The 17,253-nt window shown below is 44.8% G+C and overlaps 1 protein-coding gene across 1 annotated transcript in view; it reads right to left on the bottom strand.

The window, feature by feature from the left end:
• Positions 1-17,253, bottom strand: part of LAMC1 (laminin subunit gamma 1) — a 115,848-nt gene that overhangs the window by 23,078 nt on the left and 75,517 nt on the right. Inside the window, exons 6-16 of the mRNA XM_081915013.1 lie at positions 14,541-14,658; positions 14,199-14,297; positions 13,197-13,333; positions 12,832-12,954; positions 12,527-12,716; positions 10,477-10,589; positions 7,339-7,560; positions 6,212-6,400; positions 1,864-2,109; positions 1,298-1,451; positions 473-615 (exon numbers count right to left, since the gene is read on the bottom strand). Of these exons, the coding sequence (XP_081771139.1) occupies positions 473-615; positions 1,298-1,451; positions 1,864-2,109; positions 6,212-6,400; positions 7,339-7,560; positions 10,477-10,589; positions 12,527-12,716; positions 12,832-12,954; positions 13,197-13,333; positions 14,199-14,297; positions 14,541-14,658 (1,734 nt within the window). The remainder of the gene's footprint in view (positions 1-472; positions 616-1,297; positions 1,452-1,863; positions 2,110-6,211; positions 6,401-7,338; positions 7,561-10,476; positions 10,590-12,526; positions 12,717-12,831; positions 12,955-13,196; positions 13,334-14,198; positions 14,298-14,540; positions 14,659-17,253) is intronic.

Below are 17,253 nucleotides of genomic sequence, written 5' to 3'. Positions count from 1 at the left end.
GGAGGGTTTAGATAAGTAGGAATGTATGTCCCAATCTGACACACTTTGCATGTTCTCAAGCCCAAGTTAGCAGCTAAAGGCCACATTCCAGAGTAGAGGCGTAGGAGTGTAACAGCCAGAAAACAGGTCAGTTCTGGGACAAAACTCAGAGCAAGTGTTTAAGACAACGAGCAGCAGATGGTCTACAAGTATATGCAATCATAATGCCCTAGAGGGAGAAAGTTAAGACTCACACAACTGCAAAAACATCCTCAACAGTCTTGAAACTCACACAACATGCAGGAAGCAGACAGACAAAAGAAAAAAATGGGGAAGGTGACGCAAAGAGTCTCTTGTGATGTCCAAGTCCATAAACATACGAATAGTGTTGAGCAACAAAACACATTTTCAACAGAGAAGAAAAAATGGTGATAAACAAATGTAAGAGAAAATGATGGGAAAGAAAAACCATGTTCCCTGCCCCCTTGCTTACGTTTGCAGCCTTCAGGCCCAAATCCAAAATGGTTTGCCTCACATCTCTCGCAACGCTGCCCAGTAATGCCTGGCTGGCATTCACACTGCCCTGTCTGTATTTCACAGTGGCCATTAGTGGAACCCAATGGATGGCAGTTACACCTACCAGAGGAGGAGGAGGAGGAAGAAAAAGAAGGACACATTTTTTAGCATTAAGGCACATAGTTAAAGCAGTAAGACTGCACATGACCATCATGTTTGATTTGGGTACAGTGCAATGCATTCGCCATGAGAGGTCTGAAATAATGCAGCATCAAAAAGTGCCAATATGAAATACAAGATAAAGTGCATTTGCCCGCTTTCCATAAAAATATAAGCCTTAAACACATCCAAAAAAACCTCACAAAGTGGAAGACTGCTAGCTCAATAAGGCAGCCTTCTAAATGCTAGTCTACTATTTGAGGAGCAACTTCTTGCCTCCTAAGAACTGGATTGTCACAGAAACAGACCTACAATGTAGTTACTGCCACCTGCAATAGTAATTAGCAATGTCCCAAAATTTCAGCCGGTTATTATTATCAGCCTAGGAAAAAGCAAGGGAAGGGGGGAACTGGCCAAAGTGTAGCTATAGCTATTAAGGCAGTTTCTGAAGGAAGAGGGACTAAAAGGTTAAGTAATGTCTTCAAAGAAAAGGTGGGATTTTAAGTAGGTATATGAAGGGAGGGGTGCCACCATACTGATCTTCTTGGAAGGAGTTATAGGCACCATTTTTGCCACCACTGCTCTCCTAAGCTTCCCCCAAAGAGTTCTTGTGACAAGCTGAGAGCAGTGGGACCCAGCTCACCTCTCGCAGCCCCGTCTGCTCTGCAGGTTGTAGAAGCCAGGCTGACAAGAGCTGCAGTCCCTTTCTGTGACGTGCGGAAGGCACTCACACTGCCCCGTTACTTGATTGCAGTTGGTCTGTAAGTTCACCGTGCCGTAAGGATTACAGCTGCAAGCTGCAGGAGCAAAAGTGGACCCATCAACACATATTTTCTAATAAGAGCAGCTGTGGACTAGTTGAAGTTGCAGGAAGCCCAAGGCACTTTGTGTTTTCAGTGCTTCTGTACCATGTTGGAAACAGAAGTCTCACCATCTCCCCTTAGTGGGATGTGTGAAGGGTGCACTCTCAATGGGGGAAGTGCAAAAGTACTATTTTGTATTTCAGGTGTTTTATTATTCAAAATGTTGCAATACATAAATCTGGGGATGCCTCCCTGCAAAGGGCAAGCAACTATTCTTTACAAGTTCAAGACGAAAGATTATGTTCAGTTTCACCACAATGATTACCAGTGCCTAGGAGATGGGGAGTGTCTTGTGTTCTAACCTAGACCACTGGATTGTAAGAAAGAACGTATTACAGACACATACCTTTGCACTTGTCCTCTGTATTCTGAGCCAAGGGATTCCCATAGAACCCATCTTTGCACCGGTCACAGTAGAAACCAGCCGTATTATAGATACACTTCAGACATTCGCCCGTCAAGCGGTTGCAATTCCCAACAGCATTGGGGTCAATGTTGTCACTGCACTGGCAGAGGCGGCAAAGCCTGGCGGGGCCATTCTCACCAAGAGGATCTCCAAAATAGCCATCATCGCACAATTCACACCGTTTGCCTACAAGGGCAAAGCACATTAGAAAGCAAAATGAATTTTCTTGAATGCTGTTCTTTTATAGCCTAAAAAATATCAGGATGAGTGAAACCAAACGTTTATAATTTCAGAACTCTAATGCACACAAATACCAACACGCAATTTAGTCAAGTAATGAAAATTGATCTTGCATTTATCACTTAATCCAGGCATGGCCAAACTTGGCCCTCCAGCTGTTTTGGGACTACAACTCCCATCATCCCTAGCTAACAGGACCAGTGGTCAGGGGTGATAGGAATTGTAGTCCCAAAACAGCTGGAGGGCCAAGTTTGGCCAGAAAACCCGGGTGATGAATACTAACAGAACTGTAGCCAAAATGAAGCCACTGAAACAAGAGGGATGCTGGGAGAATCCCAAGATTTTAAGAAATGCATTTCCAAAAGAAAGACTCCAGGGGTCAAACCCCCTCCCAACAGTCCTATTGGCTCTTAGCGTGTTCAGTAGCAACAGCATGTGCAGTGAGACATGGAAAGGAAAAACGGAGGAGTGTGAAATGCCATGCCTGGACAGAATGCTTGGCTGGAACCTGGAACAGAAATACTTCCTTTAGGCCACACTGCAAAATTCTGTTGCTGGTCCCATTTGTTTATTATACCTGCATGTTGTTTTTTCCTCCAAAGAGCTCAGAGTAGTACTTTAGCCTCACAACAATGCTGGGAGAAAGTAAAGCACTGTGGATATGAAAATTTGTTTTCATGTCCAAATCCAACAATCAAACCATTGTGTCACACTGGAGTTATTCAACTGACATGATAAGCTGTAGTGCACTGGGATGGAAATGAGCCTGTGGTAGCCTTGGGTTCATGCCCCCACTCTAGTGTAACCACAAGGTTTGAAGGCTTTCACTTCCACTTTTTATAAATCATGGCTTGCTTTGACATCTGATTATTATTATTATTATTATTATTATTATTATTATTTTAAAAACTTACTTTGTTAAAAAAAAGCTAGTTGCAAACCATGGTTAAGACCAGTGTTTTTTCCTAGAAAAAGAGGTTAAGGGACTCCCAAAACGTTGTTGAGCTTTTTTGATGGACAACCCTAAGAGAGCCTTTTTTGGGGGGGGTACGCTTCTCTGCCCAATTGTCCCACTGCTAGCATCACTGTGGCCGCATTAGAACGTCGCCTCCGACACTCTGCCCCACAGCCATGAGGGGCATGCAGCCCAAAGCCTCCGACACGCAGCTCTGGGCAACGTGCTGCTAGACAGCTGCCAGTGCGCTACAATGAGGTGCTGCAATGCACCAAAGAGGTTGCGGAACTCAGTTCCGGTGACTTCCGGATGAAAAAAAGCCCTGGTTAAGACTGAACACAGCTTAGGGTTCAGTAGCACTTTTTATGGTTTGGTTGAATCTGGTTAACCAAAAATGGAAATGACAGCTTCCCCGTGGCTTCTTCTTCACTAGTGCTGGGAAGCAAGTGGGAACTTGAGACTTTCAAAGGCTCATTCCCATCTCAATAAACCATGCTTCCAAATTCAGCCACCAACTCTCTGAATAATATACTACTATTAAATAGTATACTATTAAGACAAGCCAACTTGTAAAGAACTGAAAACAGAGAAGGCATTGTTCCGAGATTTAAGTACAAGGTCCTTCTTGAAGGCTTATAAAAGAGTGAAGGTGATATGGGGAAGACAGGAGGAATAAAAGAGAAAAACCAAAAGGGAAAGGAGGAAGATTTAGGGGGAATCCAATGTGTGCGTAAACTAAATGTAAGCTAAAAACATCTTCTCTCCTCTCAAGCACATTCAGACAGATGGCTTCTCACAACTGCCACAGACACCGTACAGAAAGCTATCGTTATTTTCATCTATTCATTAATTGATATGGTAGAAGTAAAGATTAACGGGGGGAAACTTGAACTTCAAAGAAACAGGAGTCCAGGTGCATCATGGCTGTTAGGGCTGATAAGAAATACAAAGGAGCCGCCAACACTAAGATGTAAAAAAAAATTGTGTTGGCTTGCACAACTTTTACAAGCTCATTCATGGAATGCAGACAAGTTGCACAATTTTTTGGGGGGTTGCCTTCTCCTCAGATGAATCAGCCAATAGTTCAGCTGGGGGCCAATTCTAAACTGCCTTGCAATTCACTAGGACAGGAAGGAGTGTGTGTGTGTGTGTGTGTGTGTGTGTGTAGTCTTCTACTTGCTGTAATGGTCAATGAGGCCAGTGAACAAATGGGACAGTTCCTCTTTTGTGTTTGTTTGTCTTCAGCTTTCCTGGATACCTATTATCCACAGTTCTTAAGCAAAGGTATCACCCTCAGATGGGCTGCAAAGTCCATTTCCCCAGTCAAACAATACCCAGGCAGGAAGAACCAGATGCACAAATATATGATGGGGGACACTTGGCTTACCAGCAGTACACATGAACCACAAGTTTACATGAGTCAACAGTGTGATGCAGCAGTGAATACTATTCTAGACTGCATCATCAGAAATCTAGTGTCCAGATCAAGGGTAATAATAGTACCACTCTTTTCTGCCTTGGTCAGACCACACTTGGAATACTGTGTCCAGTTCTGGGCACCACAGTTTAAGAAGGATGCTGACAAGCTGGAACATGTGCAGAGGAGGGTGACCAAGATGATCGAGGGTCTGGAAACCAAGCCTAATGAGGAATGGTTGAAGGAGTTGGGGATATCTAGCCTGGAAAAGAGGAGACTGAGGGAGATATAGTAGCCATCTTCAAATATCTGAAAGACTGTCAAACAGAAGAGGGAGCATGCTTGTTTTCTCCTGCTTTTGAGGGCAGGACTCGAGGCAATGGCTTCAAGTAAGAGGAGTTCAGCAGTGGAACAGACTCCCACGAGAGGTGGTGGACTCTCCTTCCTTGGAGGTTTAAGCAGAGGTTGGATGGCCATCTGTCCCAGATGCTGAGATTCCTGCATTGCAGTGGGTTGGACTAGCTGAGCCTTCCAATTCTAAGATCCTATGGTTTTATGTACAGAAGTAAGAGCATGTGCTTGTCATTGGAGGTCCTTGTCAATATCCCCCTCCCTGAGGGGTTCAGAGGGTGGCAAAATGAAAACGGGCCTTTTTGGTGGTGACTTGCCTGACGTCATCATTACATGTCTTAGGTGCCAGATGAAAACAATCCTTTCACCCAGGTCTTTGGCCATTATATAGTCTATGGTCTGTTAAAGGGGTGGGGGCACCTTTTATTATGATTATTTCATTATCATAAACATAGCTTTGTCTATGTTTTTATTTTAATGTCCTGTAAAATGTGTTTTTAATGTTATATAAAGAGGCCTGCTTCTTGGGGAGAAAAGCGATGACAAACCTAGACAGCATCTTAAAGAGCAGAGACATCACCTTGCCAACAAAGGTCCGTATAGTCAAAGCTATGGTTTTCCCAGTAGTGATGTATGGAAGTGAGAGCTGGACCATAAAGAAAGCTGATTGCTGAAGAATTGATGCTTTTGAATTATGGTGCTGGAGGAGACTCTTGAGAGTCCCATGGACTGCAAGAAGATCAAACCTATCCATTCTGAAATAGATCAGCCCTGAGTGCTCACTGGAAGGACAGACCGTGAAGCTGAGGCTCCAATACTTTGGCCACGTCATGAGAAGAGAAGACTCCCTGGGAAAGACCCTGATGCTGGGAAAGATGGAGGGCACAAGGAGAAGGGGACGGCAGAGGACGAGATGGTGGGACAGTGCTCTCGAAGCTACCAGCATGAGTTTGACCAAACTGCGGGAGGCAGTGGAAGACAGGAGTGCCTGGCGTGCTCTGGTCCACGGGGTCACGAAGAGATGGACACAACTAAATGACTAAACAACAACAACAACTGGCCTGGGATCTTTTGATAAAGAGCAGTATATAAATCAAATAAATCATCGTCATCTATTGCTCCATTCACTTTCTGGACCCTGCCAACCCCCCAGGTAGTTGTCAATGAAGGTATGTGGAACTTGAGCTGTAAAAAGTTCCCCACCCCTGTATTTAAAAAAGCAATAAAGTGTATGGAACATCATTCAACCATTTCCCCACCTTAAGAGACCTCTGGCAAGTAGCATGTGAATACGCATAACTGAAGCTTCATGCATGGCAGCATACCTGTAGTACCAGCTGGGCAACTGGTGCACACCACCTCCTTGGTTTTGGGCACTATGGCACAGCTTGATCCCCCTGGACACGGACACGGCTGGCAGTCGGAAGAGCTGCCTGTGGTTGCATCTCCATAATAGCCATCGCTGCACTTCTCACAGTGAGGACCTGCTGTGTTGTCCCTGCAGTCACAGGCTCCTGTTTTAGGTGGGAGAAAGAGGGCAGTTTATTTCCTGCTTGGCAGGGGGTTGGACTCAATGGCCCTTGTGGTCTATTCCAACTCTATGATTCTATGAAGTCTATGCAGCCAGTGGGCAACTGCTTTACCGGAATCTCTCCTGGCCCAGACTAATTTCTCAGCACATGGCCTTTTCCGGAAACATTATGTGCTTAAACTTTAGGGTGTGGACAAGGCACAGGGCTGGATTTATTTTTTCGCTTATGGCTTTGTCTTTCCATTGACTGCTTGCCATTCCAAGAACAGTATTACCAAAGGGGGTGTGGGGTGAGAGGGAGAGAGAACTGAAAAGTAAAACTAAATGAGGAAGAGGGGAATTTCCCTTGTGAACACTGTCAGGGTCCAGAAGAACTTTCAACTCTGGCTGCTTGGCTTAAATCTATGTAAAGTGCCACAGGCCTCAAATTAGAGACTGAGAAACAGATACAGGCACCTTGCCAGAAGAGGGAGCTACTGGCTTGTTCTTTGCTGTGATCAGGTACTACCAATGCACCTGGGAAAGCAGTTGTTGGGTGGCATGAATGTTCAAACTCATAAGAACGTAAGAGCCTGGCTGTGGGTCAGGCCAAAAGGGACCCATCTAGCCCAGCTTCCTGTTCTCCCAGTGGCCAACCAGAAGCTTGCGTGAAGCCCACAAACAGCTCCTGGGTCCCCACGTGCAGTTCCTAGGAACCAACATTCCAGGCTGGTGGGCATCGCTCCCTCTTGTGGGAGAAACTGCCATAGGACAACTACATTCTGTGTGAATAAGTAGTATTTTCAATCTCAGGTCAACTGCCAATGCTACCAATTCAATGAGACTTCCTGGGATAGCATCATATTCTAGGTCTAATGGCAAAGCTCAAAAATAAAAAAATTAAAACCCCAACACCATCTGCATCTGAGCACTCTCTCTTACCCGATTCAGGGTTGCACGTTTCACTGTGCCCATTGCAGAAGCAAGGCACACACGGACTATAGGGCCCAAGATTGGGGGTCTCCCTCCTGTAGCCCTGGGCACATCGTTCACAGAACTGGCCCAAGTATCCTGTGGGACACGTACAGCTCTCCACCCAAGTTGCTGGTGTTCCAGACCCAGGCCGAGCGCTCACAATAGTGACATCATCCAAATATCCAGCACCTGGAAGAAAAGATGTGGTTCACACAGGCAAATGTGACTATCATTAACTATTAGAAGTGTAGAAGCTTAGAACAGCTTTGGAAGCAAAGAACCTGAATCCTGTCCAAGACGAAACACATGTTCAAGATTTCCCGCTGTGAGCCTCACAGATGTGACCCTCTAGGTGACCTTCTCCCTAAGGCCCTGGCCAGGACTCGTGTGGGATGAGAGTGAGGAGGGAAGGAGCCAACTTCCCCACCAGCAAATTCTGTGGCTACTTTCACCACACTTTTGACTCCCGTAGTCAATTCTTAATTCCTTGGTTGTTTTACAAACCTTCCTATGAGGGATTAGAAATGACCATAACTATTGGCAGCACTGTTGCACTAGGTGAACATATGGTTTAAATGCCAAGAAAATTATCTTCCATGTGTTTCTGCTTAGAAGATAGCATATAAATAAATCAAATTATTAGGTTTTGGTTTTAAAAAAACTTTCTCATTCATCCATGTCAAATTATACATTTTGTGTACTGCAGGGCTGGTTCTAGACCAGGCATAGGCAAACTCGGCCCTCCAGATGATTGGGGACTACAACTCCCATCATCCCTGACCACTGGTCCTGTTAGCTAGGGATGATGGGAGTTGTAGTCCCAAAACATATAGAGAGCCGAGTTTGCCTATGCCTGTTCTAGACACATCAAAAAAGTGTTTCAGGAAAACACATTGTAAACTTTATTATGGGAAATCACGTTGGTGAAAGACAGGACTCTACAGTGTCATCTGGTGTCACAGTGTTATAGCGCATATAAAACGCTTTTTCTTTACTAAAGTAGCCAAGTCCCAAGGTGAACTATAAACCTTCTATTTTTTACTGATGCTGTATGTGCTATATATATATATATATATATATTTGTGTGTGTGTGTGTGTAACATTTTTTTAAAAAAAATCTGATTCTGAGCGTTCTCTGTGGGTGGAGTTTTAGCTCATTCTTGGAGAGTCTAAATGACGAAAATATTTAAGGCCGGGAACTATTTTTCTCCCAGGTGAATCTGACTAGCAGCCATAAGAATGTGGCCTACACAGCATGATGGTGATGGTGATGACGGCAATGACAACAACAACAACAACAACAACAACACAGCAGCAACAACAACACCCCACCCATCTGGCTGGGTTTCCACAGCCATTCTGGGCAGCCTACAACAAATCTTTATTTACTTCAACCAGCTGAATTATATGTGTCTGCAGTGCACAGCCACTTGCACTCTGTTTGTGCCACTCAAATGAGGAAAGGGAACTGGACTAGATCCCTCTTCAATACCATTCAGGCTCTATGATACGAATTTGTTCCTGATACAGTCCACAAGGTTGGTAAATCCTATGAGCACAAGGGACCCATTATGTAATGTGCAGGAAAAAGAACTTGTTTGCTACCAACTGCACCAGGGGCCAGGAACAAACACTCCATCCCACTTCCTCCTGCACTCCCTAGACCAGTTCTGCCTCCTATCCTGCTTTGTGTGAATTATCATTTTGCATGAGATGTGAAGCAAAGGTCCCTCATATCTATGCTTCACAAATCTGCTCAAAACCATAGCTTTTATTCTCTAGTTCCTGATTTGCATGCAGGCACATGCAACATGAAACCACAGTTAGTGCTGGCAAGTGGAACTGCTCCAGAGATGGCAGGAGGGAAGGTGCATCTCTGCGGCCGGCTCCTGATCTGCAAGTGCAGGTGCTGAGGGAAGCAGCCCTACATCTGCCCTGGGCCTCCATGTGATGCTGAGAGACCGAACCAGGGAGATGCCTTTGCACAGCAGAGCTAACAGGCAAGCAGAGATGGCAACTTGCCAAAAAACCCTCCTTGTAAAAGCATGGGAGTGCGTAAAGAATGCAGCTTTCACTACCATAAAATGTATTTGCACACACCATTCCTTCGGCTTATATGGTCAGGAAAGAGCCCCCACAGCTACCGCCCCTTCGCAGATGGACTGGCTGATCTCTTGGCCCAGCCTAACTTTTTAATTCATCCTTTATAAACATTTGTTGTGAGAGCTCCCAGCACAACTCTAGAGCTCCTCTAACTGGCTCGTTGCTGAAAGTCATGCCCTAGAAATCGCCCTTGGGAAGGGCTCTGCTGCATGTATAAAACAATTTTATGGGACTATATTTTGATGGAAGGATGTTTACATTTTGGGTAGCAAACTCTGACTTCAGCCACAGCCCTGGGTGTCCCTGCATGTTTGCAATGAAAGGAATGTTAATTACACCACAATTCCCCTGCACTTCTCCCTCCCCCCTTTCAGCAAAGCTATTCACCAAAGCATACATAGCTTACCAATGCTTCTGCAAATTCCATACATTCTATACATATTTAACAGATGCTTTCTGCATTGTATCAGCAGAGCTTTACATTATGGGCAACTTCTGTCAGGTGGTCAATGAATACATAATTCAGAAAGTTCTGCAATTTACATGGGAAAGCAGGGAGGTATTAGATGATCTGTTAAATTCTCAGGAAAATGTCATTTGCTGGTCAATGACAATTTGGACATTCATTATAAGTGCTCATTCAGTTCTGAGATTTACTGGAAAATGTTAAGAATTTTCCTCTGACCTCTTCTAAACTTTAACATTACTGGAAAATATCCGCAATTTAGCAAATCTACAACATTTACCATCATCCAACAATAGTTGAATGACAATATTCCAGGGATGAGGAACGTGTGTCCCATCAGATGCAGTTGGACGCAAACTCCCGTCCGCCCCAGTCAGCCGGCCCAGTTCTCAGGGACGGCAGAAGCTGCAGTCCAACAAGATCTGGAAGGCTTGCAATTCCCGGTCTCTGGCCTATCTCTTCTCCTTCTTGATGCAAAGAGGCTAACGTGCTTGACACCCATGCAGCCTGATCATCTCACTACTGTGGCAACTTACTCCTCTCACTGTAGGTTCCACGGATCTTGATTGCTGTTAAGTTGTGCAGCAGCTTCTGGAACTCAAACGGGGTAAGAGAAGGTCTCCATGGATAATCTGCAGCTTCATGGAGTCTAACAGGGAAGCAACATGCATCACTTTTAAACCTCTAAAGCATTCACTTGTGAGATTAGTCATTCCCCTTCTACAGGACAACTCAAGAAACTGTGCAATGTTACTGTATTATTATTTGGGGGGGGCAGGGGGCACTTGCCTCTACCCAGGGATGAGTGCAAAGGGTTAGACACTTTTATTTGTTTCTTCCTTTCCATCCCACCAGGCTAAGAGCTTCTGGAGCAACTTCCCATTCTTTGCCCCCCACCTGGCAGTGGCGTGCCAGCAGTGCTTGAAGGAGGTCACACTCACTCTAGCCTGCCCAGCCATCAGCTGGTTAGCCAAGATTTCCAGAGCCACTAACACCCAAAAGTCCCACACAGCAGCTGCCATGCAGCCCACTATCCCTCCATCATCCCAATAGGCACCACTGTCAAGTTGTAACAGCTATGTTTAAAAAGCTATTAGAGTGTGTAAAGGTAAAGGGTAAAGGGACACCTGACCATTAGGTCTAGTTGCGGACGACTCTGGGGTTGCGGTGCTCATCTCGCTTTATCGGCCGAGGGAGCTCGTGTACAGCTTCCGGGTCATGTGGCCAGCATGACTAAGCCACTTCTGGCGAACCAGAGGAGTTAATGGAAACGCCGTTCACCTTCCCGCCGGAACAAGACCTATTTATCTACTTGCACTTTCTGCTTTTGAACTGCTAGGTGGGCAGGAGCTCGGACTGAGCAACGGGAGCTCAATCTGTTGCGGGGATTCGAACCACCAACTTTCTGATCAGCAAGCCCTAGCACAACAAATGGTTCAACCTGAGGGGGAACGATGCACACAAGACAGGTCTATTTTGCATGCTTTGTTCCAGTTGCATTTTTTACATTGGCAGTGAAGAGAAAGAAAGGTGGCAGCCCTGAAGAGCTGGGAACAAAATGCATCCATAAATGGGACAAGAAACTATCCACATTGAGATAGTCAGAGAAGGTGGTCCGAAGACACAGGGAGCTGGTTCTGTTGAATCAAAGCTGGGTCTAAAACATATCCATAAGCTGCCCTGAGCTATTCAGAGGAAGGACAGAAAAACAACAAATCAATACAGGATGGAACTATAATGTTTTTAAGAATGTTACAGTCTGAATTAGCCTTTTATTAATAACCATGTGGGATAAAACACTCAGTCCATTTTAAGCTTAAAATATGAATGTGTGTCCTCAAACAAAATTTAGACATGATCCCACAAAAAGTGAAGCAAGAACCTGCAGACACACTGGTTGAACGGGAAAAGTTGGGTGCACTCTTAACTCTCCCCAATTAATATTAACAGGACTTCAAAAGTGCTCAACTCTGGCTGGATCATAACCCCTCCTTTCCCCTCAAAAATCAGAGCTTCACACTTTTTAGCCTCGAAACCGTAGCTCTCTTAAGTGATGCTGCCATATTGTTTGGGCTACAAACATCAGACAATTGGTTAGAGTAATCAGTTAAAAATCTACTGCATAATTAAATGGGCAGCAGACATTTTAAAAATAGCATTCTTTTTAATACAAATTACTTTTTTAAAAACGCTGCATAGAGCTGTATTAAAAGAGGTATTCTTCATCCACTCAGATACAAGGAAAAAAACCCTCTTAATATGCAGGATACTGCCTGCCAAGTGGCATTAGGAATAACATGCCTACATCTAAAACGGAGACATGCATGCACAATAATTATGGGCCAACTTCAAATGGTTGAAAAAAACACAATCTCATTGTTGCCAGAGTTTTTGCGGGCAGCTTTTATCAGTGATTCAAGCTAAGTAATTCATAGCTGGCCACAGCTAGAATTCCAATCCAAAACTGCACTCTCTTTAAAGAAACATTTTGTGCTGCGTTAAGGATTCTGGTTAAAGTCATTTGCTGCTCCTTCAATCAACCTTGAACTTCCCCAGATTAGAAAAACACAATGCACATGTCCTCACCTGAAGGCATACTTCAGGGTGCTCTCACTGGGATAGGAATTGCCTTGAGCAATCAGAGGTACGGATACTCTCAGGCCAGCCCCTTCAAGCACTATGTCCTCCGCAGAAAGGCGTGTGTCCCGCCTATCGACCCGAAAAGAGAATGTCACGTTTTGGCCGTAACTCAAGATTTGATTCCCAAGGAACTTGCCTGAAAGGGAAGCAACAAAGTCCACATCCAAGGAATGGTAAAGGCAGAGAGTTCAGTTGTCAATATGAGCACGCTACCGGCCCATGCAAATAACCATGCCACTCTTGTTATATACCTGGAGCAATGAAGTAGATGGGAAAGGGAGTTTCTGAGATCACAGATATTTCTTGAGTCTCACTAATCCACTGAACTGAGATTTCAGAGCCATCTCGCTGTTCTGCGTGCCAGTCCTCCTCTCCTGAAAGCCACAAAAAGAAACTGGAACTTAAGTGCCGCCAAACTAATTTGCTGCATAGCCTGTGCTTTTCTTGATGTAACATTATCGTTTTATAATTTAATTTATATTTTCTGCAACACAAACCATGTTCTGCTGCAGGGCAGCTGGAATCAGGCAGCTTTCTCTATCTTGTGAAAAGAAATGTTAAAGCTTTTAAGGTATAGGGCAGGAGTTGTTCAAGTTAGACTGAAACTTGCACTTACCAAACTGAAAGCTGGAGGTAATTCGGTAGGTGCTGTATCCAACGGCATTGGTACAGACAGATGAGTGCCCAAAACAGAAGCAGGGAGTGCATCCCCTTGGATTGGCAGGATCCAGGTTAAAAAAGCCAGGTTTACACCTAAAATAAAGTAAAAAAACCACTAAGCACTTCTAATCCATCTCCCACATTGATCTTCTGCCTTCACATCTTTAAGAGTTTCATTTAACTGGGCTGCAGAGCTGCATCCACAATATTTCTTACAGTCAAGCTAGACCACTTTGTGGCAGAACTTCACACTAAATCTGAGGAAGTCTTCCATTCTGGTGAAATAACAGCCAGCATCCTGAAGATGTATTACTAGAGATTGTCTTTCTTCTGTGGTGACCTGGAAAAGCTGGACTCTAATCCCAGCTGGACTCTATACAAGGGGGGTGTCTAAAGACATGCAGCTGTCATAGATAATCAAATTCACCCTGTGCTTTTGCTAGGATAACAACAGCGCGTTCCACAACAAATGTTACTGAGCCCTAAAGGGCTTGTTCTCACTAACGGCAGAAGAACTGCTGAAAGTTGAGAAGGGGGGGGGGAGCCACTACTGCCAAGTTGATCTCTACATATTTAATTCTCAATTGGCAAAATGGCCTCATTTCAGTGGCCCAAATTTCTCTTCCATCTCCCCAACAAAAACTGAGCCCAACATTCTGAAGTGAAATCTTTTCACTCAATCCCAGGACAGGTGCCAATTTACTACCCCACCTGCTGTTTGTGAGAAACGGACTGAAACGTCAAGAGCTGCTCTCAACCATCAGATTCATTAGGAAGCCTTTCAAAAAGCAGCCATCTCTTAAGCTTGATCTGCATCATGGATTTTTTGTAAGGGTAAAAAAGGGGATCATCCCTCTTGTACACTGCTCTGAGCCCTACAAAGGGCAGAAAGGCAAAGCGCAACAAATGGGTCAAATCCCACATTCAAAATCCTGTGACGTAATGCAAACCCCACTACCTTTCACAGTTGAAGCCCTCAGCGTTGTCTCTGCAGGTACAACGCCCCGTGTCCATGTTGCACTCGTCCATACTGCCAGCAGGATTGCAAGAGCACCGCCTGGAAGAGAAGCAAAGAAGTCCAGTCAGAGCACTGAGGAGAAGAAGGAAACCAAGTTTCCAGGTAATATATCAGGAAGGGGACCTGGGGCCCTGCAGATAGGATGGGCCACAACTCTCACCAGCCCCCAGCCATCATGGCCAGTGGTCAGCAACACCAGGAGGTTCCTCATCCCTGTTGCACATTCTCTGTCACAGCCACTACTTTCATCTATATATTGATCTAGGGTCAGTCAACTTTTACCTGCAACCGGCCTCTGTGAGAGAGTGGAAGCCAGGCTGACATCTATCACATTTGTCGCCCATCACACCAGGCTTACAACTGCACCGCCCATAGTTGTCACACTGAGTGCTGAGGGAACCTGTGTGTACAAAATGAGATCAAGGTACTATTAAAAAGCAAATCAACACGAAAACGGCACTATTTGTTCTTCAAACTAGGCCCTTAAATAGGGAGGGACCGGGATCCTAGAATAGGCAAAGGGAATCACAATAGTATATCATTTCTATAGCCCCTCCACCCCAGACTAAAACAATGTTATCTAGATGAAGTAATCTGAAGTAAAATATGCAACATGTGTTAACCATCTAAAGGTTTCCAACCCACACACTCAAATCAGGACTTATCCTATATTGAAGCTGCAATCATCCAGAATTTAATACTTGGCAGTTATATGGTGTGTGTCCCCCCCCCCCCAGTGGTGCATATACTTAGACAAGAACAACCTTTTGCCCCAATACAATGTAAAACAAACTATTTTGATTCTTGTTGACACAGCTCAGAATAGGCTAAGCCCATGCACACAAAAATCCTGAACATTCTGTGAGGCAAAAGAGCATGAACTGCGCTGCTAGTTATTTAGTTATATGGTGTTTTTGAGAAGTTCAATATCCAGCTGTCTGTCCACTGCAATTGGACAGACAGCTTATGATTTGCTTGTCAATTGTAGGAAGCAGCAGACTCCACTCCCCCCCCCCCTGCTCTCTTTTGCTGATCTGAGTTATAACCTGGGCTTTGTGTACATAATTTCATTTATTTAAAAGCAGTGTTATCATATCTCTCTATGGGCTGCGGGTTGTAGAACGTTCAGCTTCTACATAAATCAGACCAGCAAAGCCACAAGACCCTGGTGTCCTATTAAATACATAAATCAAAAGTCTAGCTTTCACTGAGGTGGCAACTTGAGTCTAGACTGCAGCACTTCCAGTGGCAGGTGGGGGTTCGAGTGATGAATAAAGGACAGCAGATGGCAGGAAGAAGAATTCTAGCACAGCCCTTTTCCTTTAAGGTGGCCCTTGTCTATTGGCAGGGACTGTTTCTGTACAGAGGTGCGTTCTGTCAAAGAGCTTCCGCCTGGGCTCTGACGCAACGCAGACTCAGATATCCTGGGCCAGCGGCAGCCAGGCCAAATGCCACCAGACTCAACAATCTAAAAAGCTTTCACAGAAGACTTGGCAGTCCCCCCTCTGCCCCAAAGGCGAGGAGAGATGTCCACTCTCAGACCTCACCTGGAAGGTCATTCCATAACTGCAGGGCACGCTGACTTCACCCCAACCATTTTAAGTTCTTATACTGAAAGAATACAGAACCCAACTATATAGGCTTTGGGGTTTCATAAGCAAGAGGCTTTATCTGAAATAATATAGGTCACAATCCATTAAAGCAAGGATCAACAATCAGCTTCCCAAGAAGCCCACTTCAATAACGCACTCTAAATAATCCTGCTGGCAAGTTCTCTTGAAGCATATGCTGTGTCTCCACATATCTTTTCCCTCTGGCAGCACAGGAAGCAGGCTAGCTGCTGCCTCTTACATTAAAGCAGAGGTTGACAACCTAAGGCACATGGGCCAAAAGCGGCCTATGAGGGTCACTTAACTGGCCCATGAGCCGCCCCTGAACTGAGCTGTCTGCTCAGCGAGTCCCTAAACCGGCGCAGTGCGGTGTGGGGACTCTCTCCCGTGGCTCCGGAAATTGCTTCTTTGCAGGTGCACTTTTTAGCGTCTGGGCATGCGCAAAAGCGAATTCCGGCACCGCGGACATGCACAGACATGATTTTCGGTGTCGCACTGCGCTGGCTTGGCCCATGGAGGATCTCCGTGGGAGTGATCCGGCTCACGCCCGGTAAGCCTTGCTGACCCCAGCATTAAAGGCTTTGAATGGCAAGGCTTGCTGAACTGGGCCTAGAAGTTAACTGGCATCTCAAAGCTTTTAACTCCAAACTAGGATGCACTGAGATCATTTGTGTTGCTTTTCAGTGGGTCAAGTATCAGTACTTTAAAGAGACGAGGATGACATTAAAAAGCTAATTTCTCATTAGCATTGCAAGAGGTTACTTCATCTTTAGGCTAGAAAAAGATTGACACAAAAAAACCATTAAGAGGATTAAAACAAAACAGATTGATTTAGCAACAAGAAGCTCACAAAGACCTTTACCATATACAGTCAACAGTCTTCCTTCAAGCCAGCAATTATTTAGGAACAATTACTCAGGCAAAAATGCCATCTTAAATCAACACACACACACACTTTAAATATACACTGGCTGCCTGTTGTGTCATGGAATATACTACAAGGTTTTAATGCTCCTTATCAGGCCTTCTAAATTTGCCGTTGACTGAAAAACCAGTCCTCATTGTTGCAACCCCACTTGGCATTTACACTTGGCACAATAGCAAAATAAGAGTCTGATCACAGCGTTAGCCTGACAGAGAAACACATAAACACAGCTCAGATCAGTGCCTGAGTTGGACACCTCAGCTGTATTACATTCTGTACAGATTTTATTGAATACGTGAATCTGGATAACCACTGTTTAACATTTTAAACACTATTCTACTAATGCCCAAGTACAGATCTCTCTTCACACATCATCCGTTCTAGAACCATAGAACTGTAGAGTTGGAAGGGACCATGAGGGTCATCTAGTCCAACCCCCTGCAATGCAGGGATTTGTAGT

Source organism: Podarcis melisellensis, assembly GCF_964234715.1.
Source record: "Podarcis melisellensis genome assembly, chromosome: 6".
Taxonomy (NCBI): Eukaryota; Metazoa; Chordata; class Lepidosauria; order Squamata; family Lacertidae; genus Podarcis; species Podarcis melisellensis.
The sequence above is the reverse complement of the archived record's forward strand: the minus strand, read 5'-3'. Positions and strand labels throughout refer to the sequence as shown.